Below are 24,825 nucleotides of genomic sequence, written 5' to 3'. Positions count from 1 at the left end.
TGTGTGTGTGTGTGTGTGTGTGTGTGTGTGTGTGTGTGTGTGTGTGTGTGTGTCATAGTGGTGAGATCGAGAAAATATTTCGGTGGAGGTGGGTGATTGAATTTTAAATACTCTCTCACATGGTAGAATATTTTTTATAATTAAATAGAATAATAATAGCAGTAAAAAAAATGTATTTAAATATCTATAGGCATCTATATTTTTTATTGCGTCATACTTGTATACAATTAATTCAAATTCAAACATTTATTTTTAAACTTCACGAACACTTTGAAAGTTTGTTTTATACATCATAAATTTTAATAAAAAGGTCACGTTGATGATTTAATAAGTATGTTTTTATTGGATAAAAATATGAAAAAGAATAATCTACTGTAACAGTGGTAACAAGTAGGGTTATAAAAATGTGTAAAAGTTTGGTAATAGTTGAATACAATAGGTACATTCGAGTTAGTTTGAAAAAACTTATCAAAGCGGTTTATTGTAGGTAAAAGAAAAGTTACTAAATGACTCATTTTACAAAAATCTCATAACTTATACAACTAAAAAAAAAGTCGAAGACTTTTTTTGGGGGGAGGGGAGGTTTTAACTTCTATCTCTTTTCCCTTAATATTTAACTCTGTGTATACTCGTATGTGTGTATGTGTTTGAAATACTTTTAATATGCATTCTGTCCGATGATGCCGTTTGAAGAACAGCTTATGACCCGCGTATGACCGATTATCAAAAAGGGTGCCGAATCAGAGCAATAAAAATTTTAGTTGAAAACGTCAAACGAAGTTTTACATTTAGGAAGCCCGTGTGGTATCCTTCGTTTGAATGTACGCGGTGTCATGTACATGACGTGTTGTAGTTCAGTCGAAATCGACTGAATCTTGGTGGATATCGGTTCTCATATATCGTACGTTTCCCGCAGGAATCCTATATCATAAATACAACAGCATTGACACCACACATCAGTCCGACTAAAATATATATTTTATACACGATTGTGTCACTCGAGTGTACCGAATGTGCGTTTTCGAAAACTGCAGGAGTGTTATTGTGTGTAAAAAACCACTGTATACCTATCATAAATGTTATATAAAAAGAAATGTATGATGTGTGTGTGTGTGTGTGTGGGTGTGGGTGTTTGCGTGTGTGTTTGTATCCACGCGTGGGTGTGGGTATAATGTTCTCTTCGTTCTCCCGCCGCAGTCCGACAAAACCTATGATTAAATATCATTCGGGGTCGTCTCTCGGCCTACAGTACCTATATAATATACGTAATAATATTGTATATAATAATTACATCGTACAGCCAGCCCGTCGAATCTATTCGCTTCTAACACCGCCACATTTCAGGCTCATCGTTTTTGTACAAATACGTATTATTATTATCATTATTATTATCATTAAACATCTATATTTTTCCGTCTCTGCGTCAGCGGCGACCGAGTGAAAGTCACTGTACTATTGTGTGTTGTAAATTATTGATACACTGGCGTCGAATGTCGTGAGGTTTTCCTACCGCAATAGCCGAATGTGGGTTAGAAAACGAAATCGAGACCAACAATTTTCACGTACGGCCGATCGCGTAGAAGTTATATAAATATATTATTTATACCTATATGGGTAACTTATTTTATATGTGCGCGCGTATACAACCGACCCGTTCGGGATCACTTTGTTTGGGGTCGGCAAGACTGGCGCGCGCGTTTCCCGTCTCGACGTCGGGACCGACCCCTTTACGCCGATCCAGGGGTTCTCATCGTAGTCACGGTGCGTAAACGGGCGAGCCTACATCGTGTACACACACATAACATTTGTGTAACGCGTGATAAACATTTTATTTGCGATTGAAAATGTGCTGAGAGCAGATATTGGATCATTGGCGGTGGTGGTAGAGATCAGATCTCTTAACACATAACGAGGCGATTAATAAACATTAAAAAAAAAAAAAAAAAAAATAATAAAACAATTATTATTTTAAATTACGGAGTGTAAGGATCTTTGAATATCTTTTTTATTGGCGAAGAGGCTAAACCGCCAAGCATCTCTTCTCCTCGCCAAATATCCATCCGAGGAGACTAAACCGTCTCCGCCAAAAACCAACGGTGTATTTTAAGCAATCGAATAATATACACTTAGCTCCCCTGCCATTCGTGGGCCCAAAAACCACATTGAAGAACCCCGAAAAAAGATTATTGACCGAACGATAAAACTGACCGTTTGAAAATAATAACACGCGTAACTCCGTCGCCGAAGTTGTTGTTGTTATTGTTGTTGTTGTTGTTGTTGGTAGTACTGGACGAGCGCGCGTGTACACGGAGGCCCTGTCGCGTCCCGCGACCGCGAAAGGGGGAGGATGGCTACGCGTACAGTAGTCGGCGGCGTCAGTATAGTAGCAGTGTAATAGTAGCAGACAGCTGTGGTGTACGCGTCGTGCAGTCATTGTCGTTTCCGTCGCGTATCAAACTCGCTCCATATAATATTTTGAAAATCGCTCGCCAGCCACCGTAGCGGTCGTGTTCGTTAACGTCACCCCGCGTGTTTGTTTCCGTCATCACCGTCGTTTGCCGCCGGAAGTCCGCTAGCGGTGCGTCGTCTCGGCGTGCCATGACAACAGCGGCCGGTGCACCGCCACCACCGTAACTCTAGTCGTTGCAGTATTCGTACAGTCGTAGACTCCGCGCGTCTCAAACATGTTGAAGCTGTTGGGCGGGCTCAAGGAGTTCGTCAAGCGGCAGCCGGTGACAATCGACGGCACGGTTTTCCGGGTGCACGTCACGTTCACCACGGTCGTGCTGCTCGCGTGCTCCATAATGGTGACGGCCACGCAGTACGTGGGCAACCCTATCCAGTGCATCGTGGACGGGCTGCCCACCAGGCCGGTAAACACGTACTGCTGGATCACGTCCACGTTCACCATGCCGGACGCGTTCCTCAGGGAACAGGGCGTGGGAGCCGCACACCCGGGCGTTGGGCCCGAAAACGGCGAACCGCCCAAGTATTACACGTACTACCAGTGGGTGTGTTTCGCCTTGTTCTTCCAGGCCATGTTGTGCTATTTCCCTAAGTGGGTGTGGGACATGCAGGAGGGCGCGTTAATGTCAACGCTGGTCATGGGCCTGCAGTTTGGGCTTGGCGCCGAGAAGGAGCGCGAAAAGCAGAAGAAGATACTCGTCCATTACATGCTCACCCACATCAGAGTGAGTACCTAACATTTAGGCGCGCGTGCGCGGTCTATGCGTACGTACACGTGGCAGCCGTTTTCGGTCGACCTTTGTGGACGTTACTGTACAATTTTAGCGTCCTTTGTTCAGCTTTTTCCACACCGAGACCATTTTTTTTTTTTAGCGGTGGTTTGATGGAAAAATTTTCTGCGAATGCTGTCTGTGATAATATATATGTATATATATATATATATATTGTGTAGTTGTGACCGTGTTACGCGCGTAAAAAAGAAAATAGTCGATGATGGTAACATTTGTAAAATCTACAAAAAAAGAATATAGTACAAATTGTTACAAAATTATTTTAATACTGAAATATTATCTAAGTTTTTATCATATATGTATTATAATGAATTGTTGCTGTAAGAATACGTACGGCCATCGGCTACGTTAATATACTTATAGTGTCGATTGTAGGTATAAATTGTTTTAACTTATAAGATATATAATATAACGGTGTATTTTTCCAAATTGTCGTAGTCGGCAAGAAATGTTTTAAAGACGATTCGACAAGCTGTGCTGCGATTATATTGGAAAATGTCACGGGTCAAGACGTTTTTCGTCCAGTCGAAAAACGACATAAAAAAATTACACCTAAATATATATATAAATGATGTTTAGTTGTACGGTTGGCTAACTTTGTTGGTTACGTTTATAACAACAAAAGGAAACTGTTTCGTTGTTTAGAAATTTAATATAATTCACCGCAGTCAAAATCATTATTTCTGTATTTTTCAATCAGAATAAAGTCGAAGCCAATATATATACGTTTATTATAACACTACTATGCTGCATATAATCGGGGTCCAAATGGTTCGTCTTAATACATTTCCAGTTTTTATTTATCATCAAGTATTTCCCTATTTTTACCGAAATAATGCATGTTTCTATAAAAAATTGTAATCTTATAATTATATGTAATTTTCATACGTACAAACTACATTATGAGTACCTCAATTTTTCTTACATATATGTGGTTTAATTAAACAAAACAATAATATAACTACAAATAATTATTAAAATATTAAAAGGAAAGAAGTCTATTTAGAATTGGTGATTATGCAATTTTAATATTTTTTTGATTAAAATGTATAAACAATAAATTTAATATATTGATAATGTTCACAAAAAAAAAATAAAATTAAATTAAAATGATTTTATGAAACATACACCTTTTATAGTAGAACATCATCAAAAAAATATAAAAACAAATAATTAATGTGAAAAGCTACGAAAATAAATAAATAAGTATCATGTTGAAATATTATGCGTATTAATATAAAACATGAAATCCATATTTTTCATAATAATAAACATTAAAAAAAAAAAACAGTTATATTATGCATTTTTATACCCAAAAATACGGTAAATAATATTTGTCATCGCTTGTCGTTTTCCATTCGGCAGTGTCTGGGATTTGTATTTTTGTTTTTACTTATTTAATTACATCAGATTTCTCATCGAAATATGTACATGTAAACATATCTCGACGCTGTTCATTATCGAGTTCAGCGATTAAATGCTCGACAGAATTGATTTTTAATGTTCATGTGACATCGAAATTACTTTTTCTAAGTGTTTTGAATCTTAAGTATGCGTCATAACTCATAAGAAGTCGATACTAAGTGTATTTTCAAACATACAGAGACCAGCAGGCTATTATGAAAATAATAATACAATTAATATAATGCCATACATCTAATGTATTGTTTAGATATTTCGTCATTAATGTTTAATTAATAAAGCGGTGATCTACGCGAACTTTAACCTCTCCAATGTTATTACCGATTGAATAATCGTCATAATTTAAAGGTCATTATAAAAACACATCACACTGCCGATACACCATTTTATTTGTTCGATCTACTCGTACTATAATATTAAAATAATATTGAGCGTAGAAAATATGTATACTCTGTGATAACGTGTGTTTCCACGCGTATTATATTATACGAGGTGCTGCGTAGATGTTATTCAAGTATTCAAACCGACGAAACTGTGAAGATGTAGGTATTGTATAATATACGTACCTAGAGATATTATGTATTTTTTACGAACGCCTACCTAACGTTTAACATAACGATTATGATATATAGTGGTATACCTATACACCAGCAATTACTTGTAACAGTACATCAACACGATAATTATACAGAAATCACGAGAACACAAACGCGTACGACACATATTACTTATTATGTTTATAATATATGCCCATAAGTGTGGTTTAGACATTGATAAGAGCTTGTGTACAGTGTGTCGCGTATTCAAGTTTCTAAGCACTATAATTTCAGTCACTAATAATATGATTCCCTATAGGCATTACAGCAGGCATTCTTGTTGAAATTTAAGAGGCCGCCGTCCAAAATGTATCTCGTCCTAATCTCCAGCGTATACGGCGTATAAAATGAGAGATGTAAATAATATAGGCATACGATGACGCCTAGAAAGAGCCTAAAACAATGCATATTATATTTTCACGTATATATACTGACAAGTCATAGAAATTTGTATATTAGAAGGTATATTCGTAACAGTGAGTTATTAGAAAAAAATATAATTCTCGTGTACATTGTTTAGTTGGTTAACGTGTGGAATTTTTTACATCGGCATTCATCGACCAATTGTTCGTTTTCTGTGATTTGCATTCTGCGCACGCAGTTAATACGAATAAAAGTATACTTTTACACGTTTCAAACAATCTAAATTGTATATACTTAGGCTTTATAAAATTAAAGCGGTTAGACATGTGTGTAGATTTTTTTTGTTTTGTCACACAAACGCTTAAAACAACTTGCTTTGATTTTTTTTTCTGTACGTTACTAACGAGTTGTTAGTATTGTTCCCCGAACAGTCAACGTTGTACGATTGAAAGACAACAGTGTATGACACAATTCTTTTGTTTTCAGTTTAATTGCTCTACGAATGTTTCTTTTACAACCATTTGCGATTTGGACACTATACTACGGTTTTGGTTTTAACACGATATAAGCATGTACTCGGTTCTTTTACATTCGGTGGCTCGTGTTGATAAAGAACGATTTATTAGTAATAAATTTGAAAAAATCATAAGTTGTATTTCATTAATTATCGTTTTTGAAAGTAATTCCTGGTGAAAAATGTTCTCAGGGGGTTCATTGCACTTTAGGAAAATACCGAAAAAACTGATAAATTAACTTTATATAGTAGTATAGTACTATGCTTAATGTATTACCAAACTTTATGTATAACCAAATATAAAATAATAAGTATATATAATCTTAACACACATGCTACATGCAATGGGATTTGAATACCCCAAAATTCCTTAAACATCCTGCAACTGTTCATAATATTTTTTAACATTCACTACATAAATATTTGCAGTCATAGATAGTCATAATAAATCTTTTGTTTTGTCATATTTTTAATAGAATGTCAAAACTATTAGTATTGTCTAAAATATATATTTTGGACTCACTTTCTCAAGAAAAAAATTTATAGATGTAGCCTTGTTAATGATTGATTTATACTACAGTAAATATTAGGTAGATAATAATAATTATTATGCTCTTAATCACTTGCATAATGTATATATATATATACCTTAACTATTTAAAGACTATGTAATATTCAATAACTATAGACTGGTATTAAATTGCATTTAGGTCGTTTTAGTAATGTCTGTTTATTCAAGTTGTAGATATGTGGTTCCACTACAACATATTATATATAATGATATATTGTATGCAATATATATTTTTAATTAAGTATTATTTTGGTCATTATATAGAAATTAATATGTATGAATTGTCCGTGCGTCCATAAAACCATTGTCTATCCATAATTGTGAGTAGAAAATAATATCCACTTATCACATAAAGTTCGAGTTTAATTACAGATAAAAATGTCAAAAATATACAAATTGTATTAAAATATTAATGTAATTAAGTTTCTACTTATTAATTTCTTTATAAAATCTATTCAGATAATAAATAAAATGTTTTAAAAAATTGGAAAATTTATAAAAATGTATATTTTTTCAGAAACACACCTGGTATGCCGTCAAGTATTGGATGTGTGAGTTCATGTGCTTGGCAAATATTGTGCTGCAGATATACTGGATGAACAAATTTTTTGGCGGAGAGTTCATTACATATGGACTGCGAGTCATTGGCATGTCCACCGAACATCAGGACAATCGGGTAGACCCAATGGTCTTCATATTTCCCAGGGTAACCAAGTGTACATTCCACAAGTTTGGACCCTCAGGAACTGTACAAAAGCATGATTCGCTGTGTGTGTTACCACTAAACATCGTAAACGAAAAAACTTATATATTCATATGGTTTTGGTATCTACTGCTGTTGATGGCATTGGTCCTAATGCTCTGTCACAGGTACTTACAGTAAAAATCTTACATTATTTTGATGACAATATTATAAAAAAGTGCGCGTCACAATGAAATATATAATATTATAATTTAATAGAAATTTACATCACCATTAGTACCTATGGTTGTGATTTGAAACAACTAATACAAGTCAGCTAGGCAGTTTTAAAATTTTATAAATATTCTACATTTATTTTTTAAGTAGGTATATATTAATTGAATGGTATAAAAATAAAAAAATAAATCATAACTCAAATACACTCTAAATAAATGTTTTTTTAACCATATTAAAATAAAAAGTACTTCAAATAATTCAAAATGTTTCAAATCTTTTTATTAATATATATATATTATTTGTGTATGATTATCGTATACCATTGTCTATTGATTTGATAAAAAAAGTTTGTTACAAAGTTAAAGTAAAAATATATCAGCTAAACATTATGAACTGTATATAATATTACAGTAATATGAACTAGACTTCAATACGTTAACTATCGTATCGTTGGTATGTCTATAAATGGCAAAACCAGATAAATTGTTTTAATAAATTTAATTGACAGTATATTATGTAGTGAATTTAATGTACGTTGTTATATATATATATATATTTTACACTTCTCAGCTCAAGTATTCTCAATAATGTTATACAAATATAACCTGCACTTCTGAAGTTACTAACACCGTTACATTGTAACACATCAATAGTATTTATGTTTATGTATAAATATGCAAGAATAAAATTGATTACATTTTTAACCAATGGTACCGGCCATCGAGTTAGGTGGTTAGTTTAAGGTTAAGTTGTGTTAGAGTTATAAAAATTATTACTTAAAAATACCGAGTTTGGCATTGCGTATTATGAGATTGTTTATAATCTGCTTGAGAATAAAATATATACACACATAACTACGTATATTATCATGAACTATAATTGTAAAACTCCGTAAATTTCTTGTAATAGTTTCAAATTGTTAAAAAGTAATGATATTGTTTTGATATGTATCTAACATTTTAACTCTATCCGTAAAAAATAAAAATAGCTACAATACGATGGGACAGCAACATTAATGAGCGTAGTCGGAATGTACATTATCATTATACTACCTACTATATTTTTACCGTTTTTTAAATTTTTATGCACTTCGTTGTTTCTATAATTTTTAGAATAGCCATATTCAGCGTACAACTCTTACAAAATCTATTTTAAATGTTCTCTTCAATATTTTCTATTGGATTTCTAAGCCAGCATGGATATTAGTGTATAAGAATCGCAGGCCCCAATAACACTGCACATATTACACGTTGCATAATAATAATTATATTAATATATTGGTACGCGATCGATTACCGCCGCATCAGCACCAGCTCGATCGACGCGCTAAGGCTATAATAATAATGATAATATATATATTATCACGATGTATATAAGAGCGGTTCGTATGAGAAATCTGTTCGGGCGAGTATATTTTTTTTTAGTTTAAATCTCGACGGTTTCTCACGCGCGCTCGCGTTAAAACCCGTCTCGCGGGGTTCGACGGCCGAAACGAAGTATATAATATGGAAAACACCTCAGACCTCGCGGTCTTTCTATATATATATATATATATATATAGAGTATAAAATCGTATAATATACGATATACGCCTATACCCGCGACAACCCGACCAGTCAATAAACAACGATCGGTTGATGTGGTTAAATACATATACTTATTTTTTTGGTTTTGATTTTTTTTTCTCTTTATAGGGTGTTGATCATGTACAACACGACCGCAAGGAAGAACGCGTTGCGGTACCGCCACTACAGGTTGATAACCGACGACGTCGCCAAAGCCGTTACGAACAAACTATCGTTGGGTGACTGGTGGGTGCTGTACATGCTGGGCAAAAATATCGACCCGATCATTTACAGAGAAGTGGTGCGCGAAATCGCGAAAAAAGCCGAAAACTGATGGATGCGATGACTGTCGGTTTGGATATTCCAGAACGATCCGGCATCATCGTAATCCTAACCATTATCATCATCATCATCATCATCATCACTGTCCCGATCGGTGTTCAAATTATGTCTTTATAATGTTTTCGTACGCGTTATATATTATTAAAATATTGTCGGGACGACTTATTTATTTACTTTTTCGTTTTAAAACCTAGTTTCAATAGAAATCCGAAGGTGTTTTTTCATTACACGTATTAGGTAGTTTTAGTTTTAATTTTATGTTAAAAACTTTTTCGTCATTTATATATTACATTGATAAACAGTATCGAAGTACAAAAAGTTATATACTAACAACACGTGAACAAGACTAATATAGTATTACAGAAATACGTATACACATAAATTATTTAATATGGTACAAAACGTTTTGTTTATATTTTTATACGACTGTATACTATTATTTATAATTATATAACTGTATCCTTTTCCTATTTAACACTTTTTGTGATGTTATTTTTTTTTTTTTGTTTGCTTATTCGTACGATATGTACATAAGCGTGGACCAGCAAAATTATACCACAGAAAGATCAAAATTATCATAAAGTATTAAAGTATGACTATCTATATAGTATATTATAGTATATATTATATGAATAATAAATATGTATTTTTTTTTTTTTCATTTTTGTTAGTTTTACAATTTTTATATTTATACGTTTAATGAAGTTCACTATTTATTTTATCTACTATAATTATATATTCATATTTTTTATATAATGTAATACCTATGTATAATGGGTGTATATAGATTTACCTATATATACTATCACCTTTGAATACATTGTATATTAATTATACATACATTACGTGTAATAAACGTCAAGAATTTGTAATTAAAATGTTGATGTCGGATTTTTTTACTGGAATTAAAAATATGATAACATCAATGAAGATGTTTTCCATGTTTTCTATCTGATTGAGGAAAAATTCTGAGCATACATACAATTATATTATCTACCTATGTATTTTAGGTGAGTTGATTTCAAATGTATAATTTAATGTCACAATGTACACCTAAGTCAGTTTTATTTTAAAGAATATAAATTACTTTTTGTAGAAGAACACATTTGTATATTATATAAGATGATATTATTGTGTGGGTAATTGTGTTTTCAGATGTTGTTCCGCGGTCGTAAAATTAGATTTTTTTATACGAGCAATGGTGTGTTTACTACGCCTTCGGGTATGTACGTTATTATTATTTCAGTTGGACGTTGAACCATATCGTATATTATAAAACATTGTAAATACCTATGTATACCTCTATTCCTAGTCCTAGCCGCGAGCCACAAATAAGTCCAGTAAATTTATTTACCAAACGGTTTCTTGTTTAAAAAAAGTAGTGTAGTTTTTTTCTAACTCGTTGGATGGTGTTTTAATACTACTATTATAATATCATGTAAACCATGAATCCTGAATTGGATTGAATCGAATATGTATGCAACTACTACAAAATATGAAGTAAACCGAATTCAAGCAATTTTTATACTCTGTAGATGGAGTATGGAGCTGCTTTAGAGGTGTATTACGCAGGTTGAAAAATATATTCAAAACCCGTACCAATATTTTTTATATAATTTGTATAAATTTATAATCATATTCTCAAAATGTGTACGCCCCTTTATCAGTGGAAAATCAATATTTTATATTAAATGTCTGCGTAACATTACTCCAGCATCCGTAGTTACTATTTTCATGATATATTTCTAAATAAATTTATGTCATATCACAATTTGATTAGAATTTTTCGATTATTATGTACGATTTTCCATTATTACACTTAATGATAATGTAAGCAATGCTGGGTGAGTGACTTCATTTTTTTTTTAAATTATTTAATTTAAATTAGTTTTAAAAAAAAGTAGTTTCAATAATTATATAATTTATATTGTTTTTATGTAAATTCTCAATGAACGTTAATATTAGCATTTTCTATGCACGATAACTTCAAAAAAACATTTTGACTATTTTTAAACTATTCTAGGCATGAAGAACTTTCAATTTTCTAATTTTTTTTTTTCAATTTATGTCAATCAAAATATTTTTACCCAATCAAAAATCTTGAAATTGTATTAAAAATTTCACATCAACTGTTTTTACAGAAAAATCAAAATATTAAATTAATTTCAAACAATTTCTGTTCATTTTTTGTGAAGTTTAAATTTTGTCAAAATATTTCAAAATCACTAAATGTAGTAAACAACTTTTAAAATCTTCAACTATTATAGCTTACATATAGATTTCAAAATTTATTATAAAATTCTTCATAAGTATTTTACACTGGGAACAAAAATTCAAAAAAATATATAAGCACAATTTTATTTTATAGGCATAATATTAAGTTAAAATTTGGATGAAATAATATTATATATATATTAATACGAATAATAAGAATTTTATTTTTTTTTGGTGCAATTCAAGTATATTTTTTAGAGAAATTTGATTTAAATAATTTTTAACCCTTTCATATTTTTATATATTATATAAAAATATACAGATTTTCAAAACATTTAGATTCATTTTAAACTATGGCCTATTTATTCTATTTGCCTATTTAATTTATTATTTACACCGTTTAATGATATGGTGATACCTATTGATAGGGGTTTAAAAATCCAAATTCTCAGAATTTTGAATCAGAAATCCGGATTTTGGACCTTGAAACATTAATTAGTATTCTTTGCAGGTATTTTACTGTTTAACACATTACTCACTATGTTATCTTAAAGAATTAAATGTCAATGTCGTAAGAATACCATCAAAGTATATAACCTTAATTTAATAATAAACGATTTTTATTATTCGATAATTGTTAGGCGTAGGAAAATACGTATAGTATTTTCATTTTTCAATATAACTAACTTTGGATATCAAATATTTTATTACACCGCGCTAATATCTTAACGAGCTTTTTTGTATAATCTAGAACATTTAAAAACGATCCATTATAAAATCACTTATAAAAATAAATTTATGACTAACAATAAAATGCATTAGGTAAAACTTTTGAATTTAGAATTATTTTTTATGTTTAAAATATATAAGTTTGTAAGCTAAGTTTTTTTTTAGATTCTATACCAAAAAAATTAATTTTTTTAAAATTAAAATACAAAATTCCACAAAATAAATTCCAACATTTTAATTTGAAATCCATCAATTAAAAACTCTGAAAAGATATTAAAAGCATTATTCGATATACTTTTAAGTAACTTTGATGAGAACATTGTCATTATATATATCTATCTATATATATATGTATATATTTACTTTGCTAAATATTTATATTAATTAAGTAAATAATACTTAATAGCCATTAAGTTATCAAAATGTTATTATAAAATAAATATCCTTTTATTAACGGGTACTAAGTACAACGATATAATTATTTTACACAAATGTACTATTTATATTAAAATTAATAATAATAATAGTTATAAGATTATCTTAAATAAACAATGTAACGATTGCAGCTTTGAAAAAATAATTCAGAACGCCCTTGAGATGGCACATTGGGCCCAGTCTTTCAGCGTTCACTGGCATACACACTGTTCGTTGCCATAAGGCTTAAGATTCTCAAAGTTATGGCGATATTTAGTCCATATGCTAAAATTGTTTTAATTTTTTGTCAACGACTTAATCAAAACAAAGTGTAAAATAATTTCAAATACTCCGTGTATAATTGTTGTTTTTCTTCTACATTCCTAAAGCTCTAAGGGTATTCATCCTCGGTGTATTGTAGAGTGAATATAAACTCACTGTTCGTGACAGGTAATACATTATTTTATAATACTATTTGTCTAATGTTGGAAACTTAATCGTTTATCCTGATTTTTATGTAATTGGCAAGGTTTACTTATTAAAGGAACAATTGTGTTCTTCTTAAATAAACATAATTGTTTTAATTAGAGAATTCACGATCTCATAAAAATACTTCTTTCTATAGGAAAAGGTAATATAATATATAATATATTAGGTTAATATTACTATTCACCTTCTTATACATTATTTTTTATCATAACTCAGAGCGAACAGATATGTGGGTACTTTGTTATAAAACCAAGTGTTATTTACAGTTATTAGTAATAACTAGTATTATAGATTTAGTAGAATTTGATGAATGTTATGAACAAGATCCCAATAATATAAAGTGTAGCATTAATGAATATTAAAATACTGATGATGAAAATGTATATAACACCAATACAACTTTCAGGAATTCGGTACAAAGTATAGCTTACAAATCTAGATCTAAAGTTAAAGAAGTGAAGAGAATTTCTGATATTGTACAATATCTACTTGTACTTAAGCCTATCATTAAAAGAATATTTAAACTATTCCTTATTGGTTGATAAATATGAGACAATGTTATGGATTTGAAGAATAAACTACGTTAGCATCAAGTTTTATTTAAATCTAGAAGTATTAACTAGCTTTGTAAATATTGAGTGTTCCACTTTATTTAGTTTTAGTAAAACAAAACTTTACACGACTAATAACAGCAAAACTAGATGATTTAGAGAAATGTGTAGAAGTTGGAGATAAAACGTTCAAATTAAAAGGAGTAGTAAGTTTCTACAGTGGATACAGTAAAGGATAGCAAAATTACATGGGACAGTTTCTGCTTTCAGAGAAAATTGTAAATGGAAAATGTATGATGATACAAAAAATAAAGTCCAAAACACACGTACATTAATCGAAAATTATATAGAATTATTGATTTTTTACAATTTGATTATTTTATACTTTTACTGTTGTCTTTAATACATAATATTTTGCAATGAACTTATTTTGATAGAAAATCTACTAATATCATATTTATAGGTACCTGCATAAATCTTTTTATAATATGGTATTTGTTATCCTATTACAATATTGAATAAAATGTAGTTTAAAAAAAAGAAAGTAATATTGAGGCCTTTTGTAATACATTTTTAGATAATCGAAATAATAATTTATTGTTTTAAAAGGTAAGGCGACGTTCCATTGAATATTTTAGTTTATTTCTAGAAACTTCACAAACACCCTTTACTTTTAAAAATACATACAATTAATTTTAATTACAAATCAATAAAAATAATGACCACAAATTTCACATTGATATAAATACTTAGATGTTTGCTAATTTGGAAAAGTATCGTAATAGAATTTCATATTTACAATATTTTGTGACTTTATAAAATATGTTAGAAAAAAAAAGATAACTAAACACCTAAGGGGATAGAGAAATTAAAAATACTCATACATAGTCATAATTAAAGATCGGATTTTGTATAAAATGCGTGTTGCTATTTTCAACATCATAAACATGCAGTCAATAAATATCCACAAATTATTAATTGATTGATTAAATATCTAAATTTTATACTGCATATTTTTGTATATTCTGATGTAAGTGGATATTTTGCATATGATTGCATATTTTAACAAAAAAACCGTACATATATACACCTAACGATCCAAAAAGGTGTTGAGCAAAAAAAAAAAAAAACAGATTATAGGTACGTTTATATAATATTAAATACTTTACGACTCAAAGAATATTCGGACACTAAACATAAGTTACTAAACTTCTATGAAGGTTGGTTGTATGAGTTTTATAGCAGAGACGTGGCTTTGCCTATTTTACCTAATCTTGTGATACTTTGATAATTTATTGTTTTTCCAATTAAAATACTACATTAAATCGTACTTTTTTCCTATTTATTATATCATCAATGTATCTACTATTTAATTTTGATAAAATATTTTTTACAATGTATTACCTAATGATTAAAAATGAAATTACAATTTAACAAATTCCATTTTTGTATTGCATATTTTCTATATAATATATATTATACTTCTTGTTTGTTTATGAAAATTGAAATAAAATTAATAAACAATTATCACTGCAAAATTAAAATCAAATAAGAAATTTGATAAAAATAAAAATTTTATTTTGCATGTTATGGATTTTTTACTTGCATATTTTGACTTTTTAGTGCATGTTTGAATGCATATTTTACAATTTAAAATGCATATTATAAATCCGGTCTTTAGTCATAATAATATGGTGTTATTTTAACGCATTACAGTTATGCTGGTTGTATTGCCTAGTCGATGGTAAAATAATTTTAATTGATTACACCGAATTGTATACTGTAAAATAATATTTTTACGTGTTTTACACACAGAATAAAAGTGCCATAAACACCCTTGATTCTATTCTATATTAGGAAGTCAAATTTTTATGATTTAAAAAAGATAAAGGTAAGACTATTAATCATACGATTATAAATAGGTTAAATAGGTAAAAATAAATAAAATAATACTAATGAACATAATAGTAAAGATAAGTATTCAAATAAATAATAACAGACCGTAGGTAATATTTATATATTTTTATACGACTAAATAAATACACTATATCTACCTACTTATGTTATAATGTATTATGTGTACTGCTTGATATGAAATTATATTATACTAAATAATAATATTATTTAATACATATAATTTGCAATGCTATTGGGTCCGGAATTTGAAGTTGTTACGAGTATAACATTTTTCCAAACACACTTTGACAAAAATCTTATGGATATTATTTTTAATTTAGTAAAAGAGTAAAAAAATAAAAAAATGAGAACATATTCATGATGCTCATTTTGATTGATTTTTAATCAATTTAAAGTAAAACAATGACAAACCATATATTGTTTTAAATATTCAAAATTTAAAGTACGGTGATTTGGTCTTAACACTGAAGTATCTACTAAAATAGATTCCACGTCACAGTTATTTTCACAGCCACACGAACGCATACAAGTACTGACACTGTTGTAAATTTGTTAATATATTTTATTAAATAATTGTTGAACATAAAGTATAATCAAAGAATTTACAAAGATTTTTAAGGTATGGCTATCGAACAGAAACATATAAACTAAAATCAAGTTATTAATATTTAACTGATACTTTCATATACTTATTTCTTATATGCATTATAAATACACTTACAATTTTTACAAGTACTATAATCGAAGTATAAATATATAATTATACTACTAAAACCACCAAAATTGTCAAAATTTATGAAATATGTAAAAGAAGCAGAAATTTTATAAATTATGTAAAAATATATATTTATGACAAAGTATAATATTATGTCTTATTTTATTGTAAATCACGTAAAACGAATTTATCATTTTCAATAATTAATTTGTCATGTTTTAGTAAAAATATGTATTTACATACAAACCTTAGCCTTGTTTATGACTATCCAATAAACTTTTTTCAGAATCTAATATTTTTAAAATATTATAATTAAAAACATAATTTTTTGTTAAAATTATTATTTTAGATGTTAAATGCGAGTAAAATTGCCGAAAATTTGCACACCTCTAGACTGTCCGGCTAACAAATTCTGATTACACTACGGTTTTTAACTCATTGAAGTTCATAAGTTTCCAAAAAAAAAAAAAACATCAATATTCGTAATAGGCCTAGGAAACTAGAGTGATACGCGAATACGTAAAAACGCAAGTTTTCTAACTTTCAAAGGCCACAACTTCAAAACTAAGTCCGACCGACCGATAAATTCTGATTGTACCATTATACTTAAATAATTAATATAAGTAAGTTCCAAAAAAAAAAAAAATCGAAAAATTTGTGTAAAGTGGTAAAGTGTATTTGTTCCAAATACTCATTTGAAAAAATTTATTGGTAGGCCCTTTTTTTATCTATTAGAACAACCATAGGCCAAACAGGAGACAACCATAATGATGGAAAAATGATGTATAAATTATAAATAAATTATTGTGTAGGAATAAATTCTTTATTATACTTTTTGGTGGACGTAATATAATATTCTGTTTACTCTAAAATAAATACGCATTACAATAATGTTTTGTCAGCTGAAAATATGGTGCCCGACGGCAGAAACTAATCAATGTTCCAACTGATAACGGGAGTTCGATATCTTGTAGGTATTATATAAAAAGTCTGTGGATCGTGCCGATTGTGGTTCGGTAGTGCCGTTTTTATCGGTCGCCGATTAATCGGTAGTCTGATTCATAGAATTTTACTGTTCGTAGAAGGTATTAAAATATCAATAAAAATTTATTATAGATTTCTACAAATGTAAAGTAGCATAACTTTTTTTATACTATGTAGTTTTTGTTTTACCACGCTTAATTTCATAAATAAAACGACAAACGAAAACAATAATAATTTATAACTTGAATTTTGGTTTTACAGAAGTTCATTTACATTCAAAGATTGTTTTTACATATAATTATTCTTAATTCAAATGATTTTAAATTATACACGCTATGGTATAGCATAATCTTATTTGTAAAATTAAATTGATATTTTATAATCTAAAGAGAATAGAATGATGACCGATGAAAGTAAAATGGTCAGCGAAAATGCATCAATAAAATATAGTTCGATGGCGACGTTAGCTCAAGTAAATCTTTTATTCTAAAAACATATTTTCTGTTTAATTAAAATTTAAAACACTAAAATTAAAAATATTAGTTGTTGGCTACTATAGCACAGAGTTTTCTGTCAATCGGTTTGGGCATACAATTAGCAATATCGGCAATTGTTATTCGTCACCTGTACGGAAATACTGAAAGTGATTTTTCAATATCACTAACCGAGGCGTTTGGTACGGTAAGTAAATACTTATTTATGTCATTTTTCGTTCGATATATACATATCGATGGATAAAAGGCCAAGTATGATATGTCACAAATACCAAAATGTTCAGGAGAGCCATTTAAAGTTCTAAAATTTTTCAAATACCTATGAATTTTTTTTTTAAATGTAAGTTTTAACTTATGTGTAAACTTAATATAGAGTTTAATTTATTGTATAATATTAATTTGCTAACTTAACTCAACTAAAACTTTCTATTTTTTTTAAGTAATTTTTTAGTGGAATTAGAATAGACTTATTACAAACTATGATAATTGTTATTGTATCTTATTACAGACTTACAAGTATTTTATGGACATAATATTTCATATTAATCAAATTATTACAATGACTTTAATCATTATTATTATTAAAAATCAAATATTGTGTATTATTAATATTTAATATTATACAACTTAAATTATCAAAAATTTGAAAAAATATTGCTCTTTGTGTTAAATATTATAAGTGATTTATCAGTTTTTCCAAATTTAATAAAGGCATGTTACATTTTTCCAGTTAAAATAAGCACCAATGTTAATATGTATATCTATTTAAAATAATTATATGTTACATTTTTTTTTTTACTTATAATTTTTGTGCATTCAAAAATATGATCAGCTAGTAAAATGCTAGTATAATATTATTATGTAAAAATTACGCATTTTTTATAATTTTGGACAATTGATATTTGACAGAACCATAAAGAGCATCTAGTTTTATTGATTGGACATAAAAAACTAATTTTTGAAAAAGTGGACATATTATATTTGGTCTTTTAGCCATCTATATATGTGTATATATGTTACGGTGAATGATGTAAACGTGGTAAAAGACGTCATTCCCCGGTAAATGACATCATTTACCTAAAAATTGGTAAACGTTGTAAATGCAGACATTCCCCGGTTATTGTCATCAATCACCAATTTAATTGGAGAATGATGTTTAATACTTTAATGTCGGTGTGAACGATCAGTGATAAGTGTGTAGATACCGAGTAATCTTCGTAAGTTAAAAATATCATGACGGAAGTAGATAGATAAACGAAAATCCCAACTAGCAATAACGTTGATAACCCGAGTAATAATATGAGATAATCTTTTAGTTTATTAGTTAGTATCGGCGGGCATATTATAGCGAGTTGTATTTGCTACGAATGTGTGTTTTATAATATTATTTGTAAAAATTTGTGTATTAGTTGTGGTACTAAAAAATGTGCTTGCAATGCAGCGGAAATGTTGTGCAGTTCAAAATGTTATGGTAACCAAAATTATACAAATAAATAATTTGTAATATGCATGTATTTTATTATTTTTAATTAACCTATTATCCCATTCAAAAAAATGCCTAAAATAAAAAATGAAACATCCACCAACAATAAATCATTATTATAAATAGTACCTATAGTAAAAAAATCAGTGTATTATTTAAGATTTATCATCATTTACCACTAGTTTTGGTAAATGAAATCAATGATCGGTGAAAGATGTACATTTGAATTTAAAATCTGGTTTTTGACATAATTTACCCACATAATCGAATCATTTTGGTAAAAGACGTTATTCACCGGAGAATGACGACATTCACCAATATTCATCTTTCACCGTAACATATATATATATATATATATATATATATATATATATATATTACAAATAAACGCTTTGGACTGTAAATTTATTTAAAACTGCAATAGATCAATTTAAAAAAATATTCATTATCGAAACTACAATAATAATAACATTTGAAAGTATTATTTTTTACGATACATAACTATAAATCAGGTATAAAAATAATGTAAAAATCAAAATATTTAATAAGATATAATAAGATATAATAAACTAATATGTAAATTTTACATATTAGTTTATTATATTATGTAATTTATATTGTTATTTTATTTGAAAATATAGGGAGTTTATTATTTGTAATTCACCCATTTGGATGTTTTCTATCGGGAGTCCTACAAGAGAGGTTCGGAAAAAAACGTTGCATGATTTTTGCAAATATTCCTAGCATCATCAGGTGGATTTTACTGTACTTAGCTCACTCGTCGTTTTTTCTCTACGCTTCTTCCACGCTTCTGATGGGATTCAGCATAGGCTTCGGCGCTGGTGCAGTACACGCCTACGTCGAGGAAATAACAGAACCAAGACTCAGGGAAGCCATGGCTTCGCTAACGACAACGGCAGCTTTACTTGGAATCTTGATAGCTTTTATTTTGAGTTCATCGTTTGAATGGAGATCTATTGCACTGTTGAGTACATTTTGTCCGATAATTTGTATATTGTTAATCATTTTTGTGCGTGAAAATTTATATTACATATACATACCAGGTAATTTACCAAGCGTGCTCATCGCCATTCTCTTCTTCAATAATCCAGTTATTCAAAGTTAATTTTTTTGATTTTTTTTAATATAATTAAAGGCCATATATATTTTAAAATTCTTGAGATTTTTTTGTACTACTAAAGAAATGTCCTACAGAGACACAAATATCTGTTTTTTAAATGGAAATTCTCCTTTTATATGGTAAATTATAAATAATAATAATCATAATTATAATTATGTTTATAATTATTATTATTTATTTAGAGGATAATTTTTTTTAAAATTTGGATGTATTACAATAAAAATTTGAACGAGTAGTTTTTGAGTTATTTGATTTTGTGTACTAAAGATAATAGTTACGTGGTATAATGGGTTTGAAAAGTAGCCTGATGTTATGGTAATTAGAAAATATTTGTAATTTATATCAATTTATCAATATTTATAATTGATAAAAATGGTATAAGTATGAAAATATTAAATACTTCGATGTCTATTTGATGTTTTATATTTTTGTAAAACCATTTTTAAGAAATATTATCTTTAACATCACATTTTAATAACTAAAAAACTTATCGTTTGAATATTGAATTAATGATATCAAATTTAAAAATATATATATCTGTAAATGTTATGGTATAAAAGGGGTTACTATTAATACTATTTGAAAAATTAAAGTTTGTATCTCCTGGAAACTTCTATTAAGTAGTAAAATATATTTTATGAACTTGAAAATATGATCTTTAAGTATATTTAAAATCCCGAAAATTACAAATTTTATAAATTTATTATTTAATGAAAAAAATTAAGATGAGCTTGCTTAGTAAATCATTTTGTATACATTTATTATTAATTAGTTTTAACTTACGTTTAAGTTTATTAATGATGTTTTTTTTATTTTATTTGTTTAGATCTTAGAGTCTCCAATTTGGTTAATCGCCAAAGGTAAAACGAAAAAGCCGAAAAGTCATGTGTTAGCTAAGAGGATGGGTAGACTCGGAAACAGTTAAACTCGAATTCTTTAAATTAATACATTATAACAATGTATCTGGAACGTTTGAAACTCAAGGTAACAATGTTGTTACAAATGATAAAAAGAGTTTACTGTCGAAAGTAGCCCAATTAAAGGAACCATCTGTTTATAATCCAATGAAGTTAATAATGATCTATTTTTTCACGTCTTATATAATTAACCTAACTCCTGGCAAACCATTTATTGGTAAAATAATAACAGAAGTTGGTTTGCGAGATAACCAAAGTATATATTTGGTATAAATAAGTAATATAAACTATACGATACATATTCCGGATGAATAATTTAGAGAAATTAATTTTTAGATTATTTTTTCCATTTTACAAATGATTGGGAGTGTGATATTGATTTTAACTATACGTCGTTTCCGAAAAAGATTTTTGACGTTAGTAACGGTATCGATGAATTCTGCTTTATTATTATTATTTAGCGTATATATCGTGGCCATGAAAAACAATTATATTCAATCGACCCAATGGATTCCTTTAACATTAATCAGTGGTGTTTACCTATCCGGCGGTTGTGGTGTAGCATGCATACCCTGGATGTTAATTGGGGAAGTGTTCCCGAACAAGTAAATATAATTCATATAAATTCACAGGTATAACATATTTATTACATTACGAGTTTGTAGGTACACCATATATAACAAATTTGACTTAACAGCGTTATTGACAGAATAATTAACCTGACCTCATTTGTTATTTACAATATATTAAATCGGATTTATATATGTAAATTAAACTTTATCATTCAATCTATTATTAATTCATCAAACTTAGAAAAGGAATAATAAATAAACAGTACACTAATACTACTAATGTATCTTTAATAAAATTAACCAATTAGTTTTATTTATAGTTTTAATTAGTAATTAGTTCTGGTATTACACTAAATCTGAGTCCTAATCATTAATTATAATAATGATTTAATTTTTTTTATATATTATTAGATAATATTCTATTGGAATCTTTTAAGACATTTCAAATTTTTGAGCAATATGTTTTGCTTATGTAAAAATAGTTAATATTTAATAACCTATATAATGACCGATAGATTACTACATATTAATATTGTATTATAGCCAGGATTAAGCATTATCTTCGATACAAATATTTTAAATACATACTTTTCTAGATACAATTTTATTCTGTATTTCGATACATTTTTAATCCATGTATTGAATATTTCATAAAAAAATGTCATCGAGACTTTGAATTACACTCAATACATTAAAAAGATATTTTTAAATTTTTTTTAAAAATATTATTAATTACTAGCTGAATTATCCGTCGTTGCCGAGTTTAATTATAAAAATGTATGCAATCTGGCAAGATTAAATATTGTTTATTGTATTCAAATAAAATTTTATTAAGATTGTTGAAATAATATTTTATACAAATTAATTAGTTATTAAGACAATTGTATTATTATCATAACATATTCTATTAGTTATAGCTTTTGGCCGTAACTTCATTTGTGATAAGTTTTAACAGTGAAGGTTTAAAATAATTTTTTTACTAATAGTTTTTCTAAATATTATCAACAATACTTTTTAGTGTATGTCTACGTCATGAAGCAAAACTACTGACCGAATTTTATACTCATAGTTTAAGCGGTTTCGGCTAAGCGGTTTTTTCTATTTTTACACGTTTAAACCCTTTTGACCCCCTTTAAAGGTTGAATTTCACAAAATAAAGTTTATTTGTATTATAGAGTATATTATATAGTTAATTTTAAAAAAATCGGAACAAAAAAATGTTTTCAATTTTTACTCCTTTTATCCTTTTTAACCTCTTAGGGGAGTTAAAATTTTAAAAATCCTGTCTTAACAGATACCTACGTCATATTAGTTATTTGTATACCAAATTTCTGTCCGATTCGTTCTTGGTTTGAGCTGTGCGTTGATAGAACAGTCAGCCGACTTATTGTTTTATATGTACAGATTAGTAATATCGGTATTTAGTTTATAATTTATGTACATTATATATTTTCTAGTGTCCATAATAATTGTTATATTATTGATAATTTTAGCTAGCCTACAAAATTAGTATATATTGTACATAAACTTGGAAAATATTCATTAATTATTATATGTTTTCGAGTCTTCAATATTTAAACATTGAAAGAAAATGTATTCTGTTACTATATTTTTATACTAGATATCTCACATGTATAATATACAATATTTTTATGTGTATTGATGAACTTATGTATATATATATATTTAATACAGTAATAACCGCTAGCATGAATGGTTAATTAAACATCATTATATTAAAAATCATACTATATACTATATATACAGTAAGTTATAATTAAAAATAATTAAATATTAGGTTATTATAGGGTTTATATATTATATTGATTATTTAAAATATACAGATATAAGTAATACGTCATATGTGTATTCATTATATAAGTTTTAAAAATTTGTGATTTATATTAATGTATCAAATATTCAAATACTTAAAACTTAAGCATCGAGCATCGTATATAACGGTACTCAATAGAAAAATACTCTTTAATTATACTTTTTTTAGTTTTGTGCAAGAAGAAGGGTCATATATAAGGTACACGATAGATAATATTATGTAGATTAAAAATTGAATTAAACATTTTTTATTTTTTATTATGTATTATTTTGTTAAATAACGATGATTGTTTATTTAATATTTTATTTTTGCAGAAGTCGAGGAATTGCTACTGGAGTATATGCAGAAATGGCATATTTACTTTTGTTAGCATTAACAAAATCGAATCTAACAGTTGAAATGTGTTTGAGTAAAGAGTACTCTATGCTTCTTTTTGGTTGTATTGGTATTTGTGGATTAAAATATTTTTATTTTTATTTGCCAGAAACTGAAAATAAAACTTCATTAGAAATCGAAGAATTTTTTGCATCAAATACATACATAGATAAAAATTATACTAGAATTTCACAATATTCATGAATTTTAAGTTAAATATTGAAAATTGTTTTTATAGTCTTTAAATATTTCAAATTAGTCTTAACAAGAATGATTGAAATTAATAATTTAAAAAAACATTAAATTTAACATAAGAAATATCTAAGACTAATAATTTAAAGAGAATTAATTCAAAATCGCTCGTTTTTGAGCAAATACATTTAGCTTAAATAAAAAAATCAATATTTTGCTAAAATTTGACATATTAAATAAAAAATGTAAATATTT

At 28.1% G+C, this 24,825-nt stretch overlaps 1 protein-coding gene and 1 pseudogene across 1 annotated transcript; both read left to right on the top strand.

The window, feature by feature from the left end:
* The first annotated feature begins 2,376 nt into the window (after positions 1-2,376).
* Positions 2,377-10,192, top strand: LOC112601680 (innexin inx1-like). The gene is made up of 3 exons (XM_025349414.1): positions 2,377-3,191; positions 7,241-7,593; positions 9,337-10,192. Exons 1-3 carry the CDS (start codon positions 2,685-2,687, stop codon positions 9,539-9,541), a joined length of 1,065 nt encoding a protein of 354 aa, XP_025205199.1. The 5' UTR covers positions 2,377-2,684; the 3' UTR covers positions 9,542-10,192.
* Positions 10,193-17,962: 7,770 nt separating this feature from the next.
* Positions 17,963-24,825, top strand: part of LOC112601681 — an 8,150-nt pseudogene continuing 1,287 nt past the window's right edge.

The sequence above is a fragment of the Melanaphis sacchari genome, unplaced genomic scaffold (assembly GCF_002803265.2).
Source record: "Melanaphis sacchari strain LSU unplaced genomic scaffold, SCAv2.0 Contig7_pilon_pilon, whole genome shotgun sequence".
Taxonomy (NCBI): domain Eukaryota; kingdom Metazoa; phylum Arthropoda; class Insecta; order Hemiptera; family Aphididae; genus Melanaphis; species Melanaphis sacchari.
This window is presented reverse-complemented; position numbering and strand designations above follow the sequence as displayed.

Excerpts from the sequence above, each read along its gene's own strand:
- LOC112601680 (XM_025349414.1), top strand. The coding sequence starts at position 2,685 with ATGTTGAAGCTGTTGGGCGGGCTCAAGGAGTTCGTCAAGCGGCAGCCG. Across the intron at positions 3,192-7,240 it reads ACATGCTCACCCACATCAGA|AAACACACCTGGTATGCCGT; the intron begins GTGAGTACCTAA and ends ATATTTTTTCAG. Across the intron at positions 7,594-9,336 it reads GTCCTAATGCTCTGTCACAG|GGTGTTGATCATGTACAACA; the intron begins GTACTTACAGTA and ends TTCTCTTTATAG.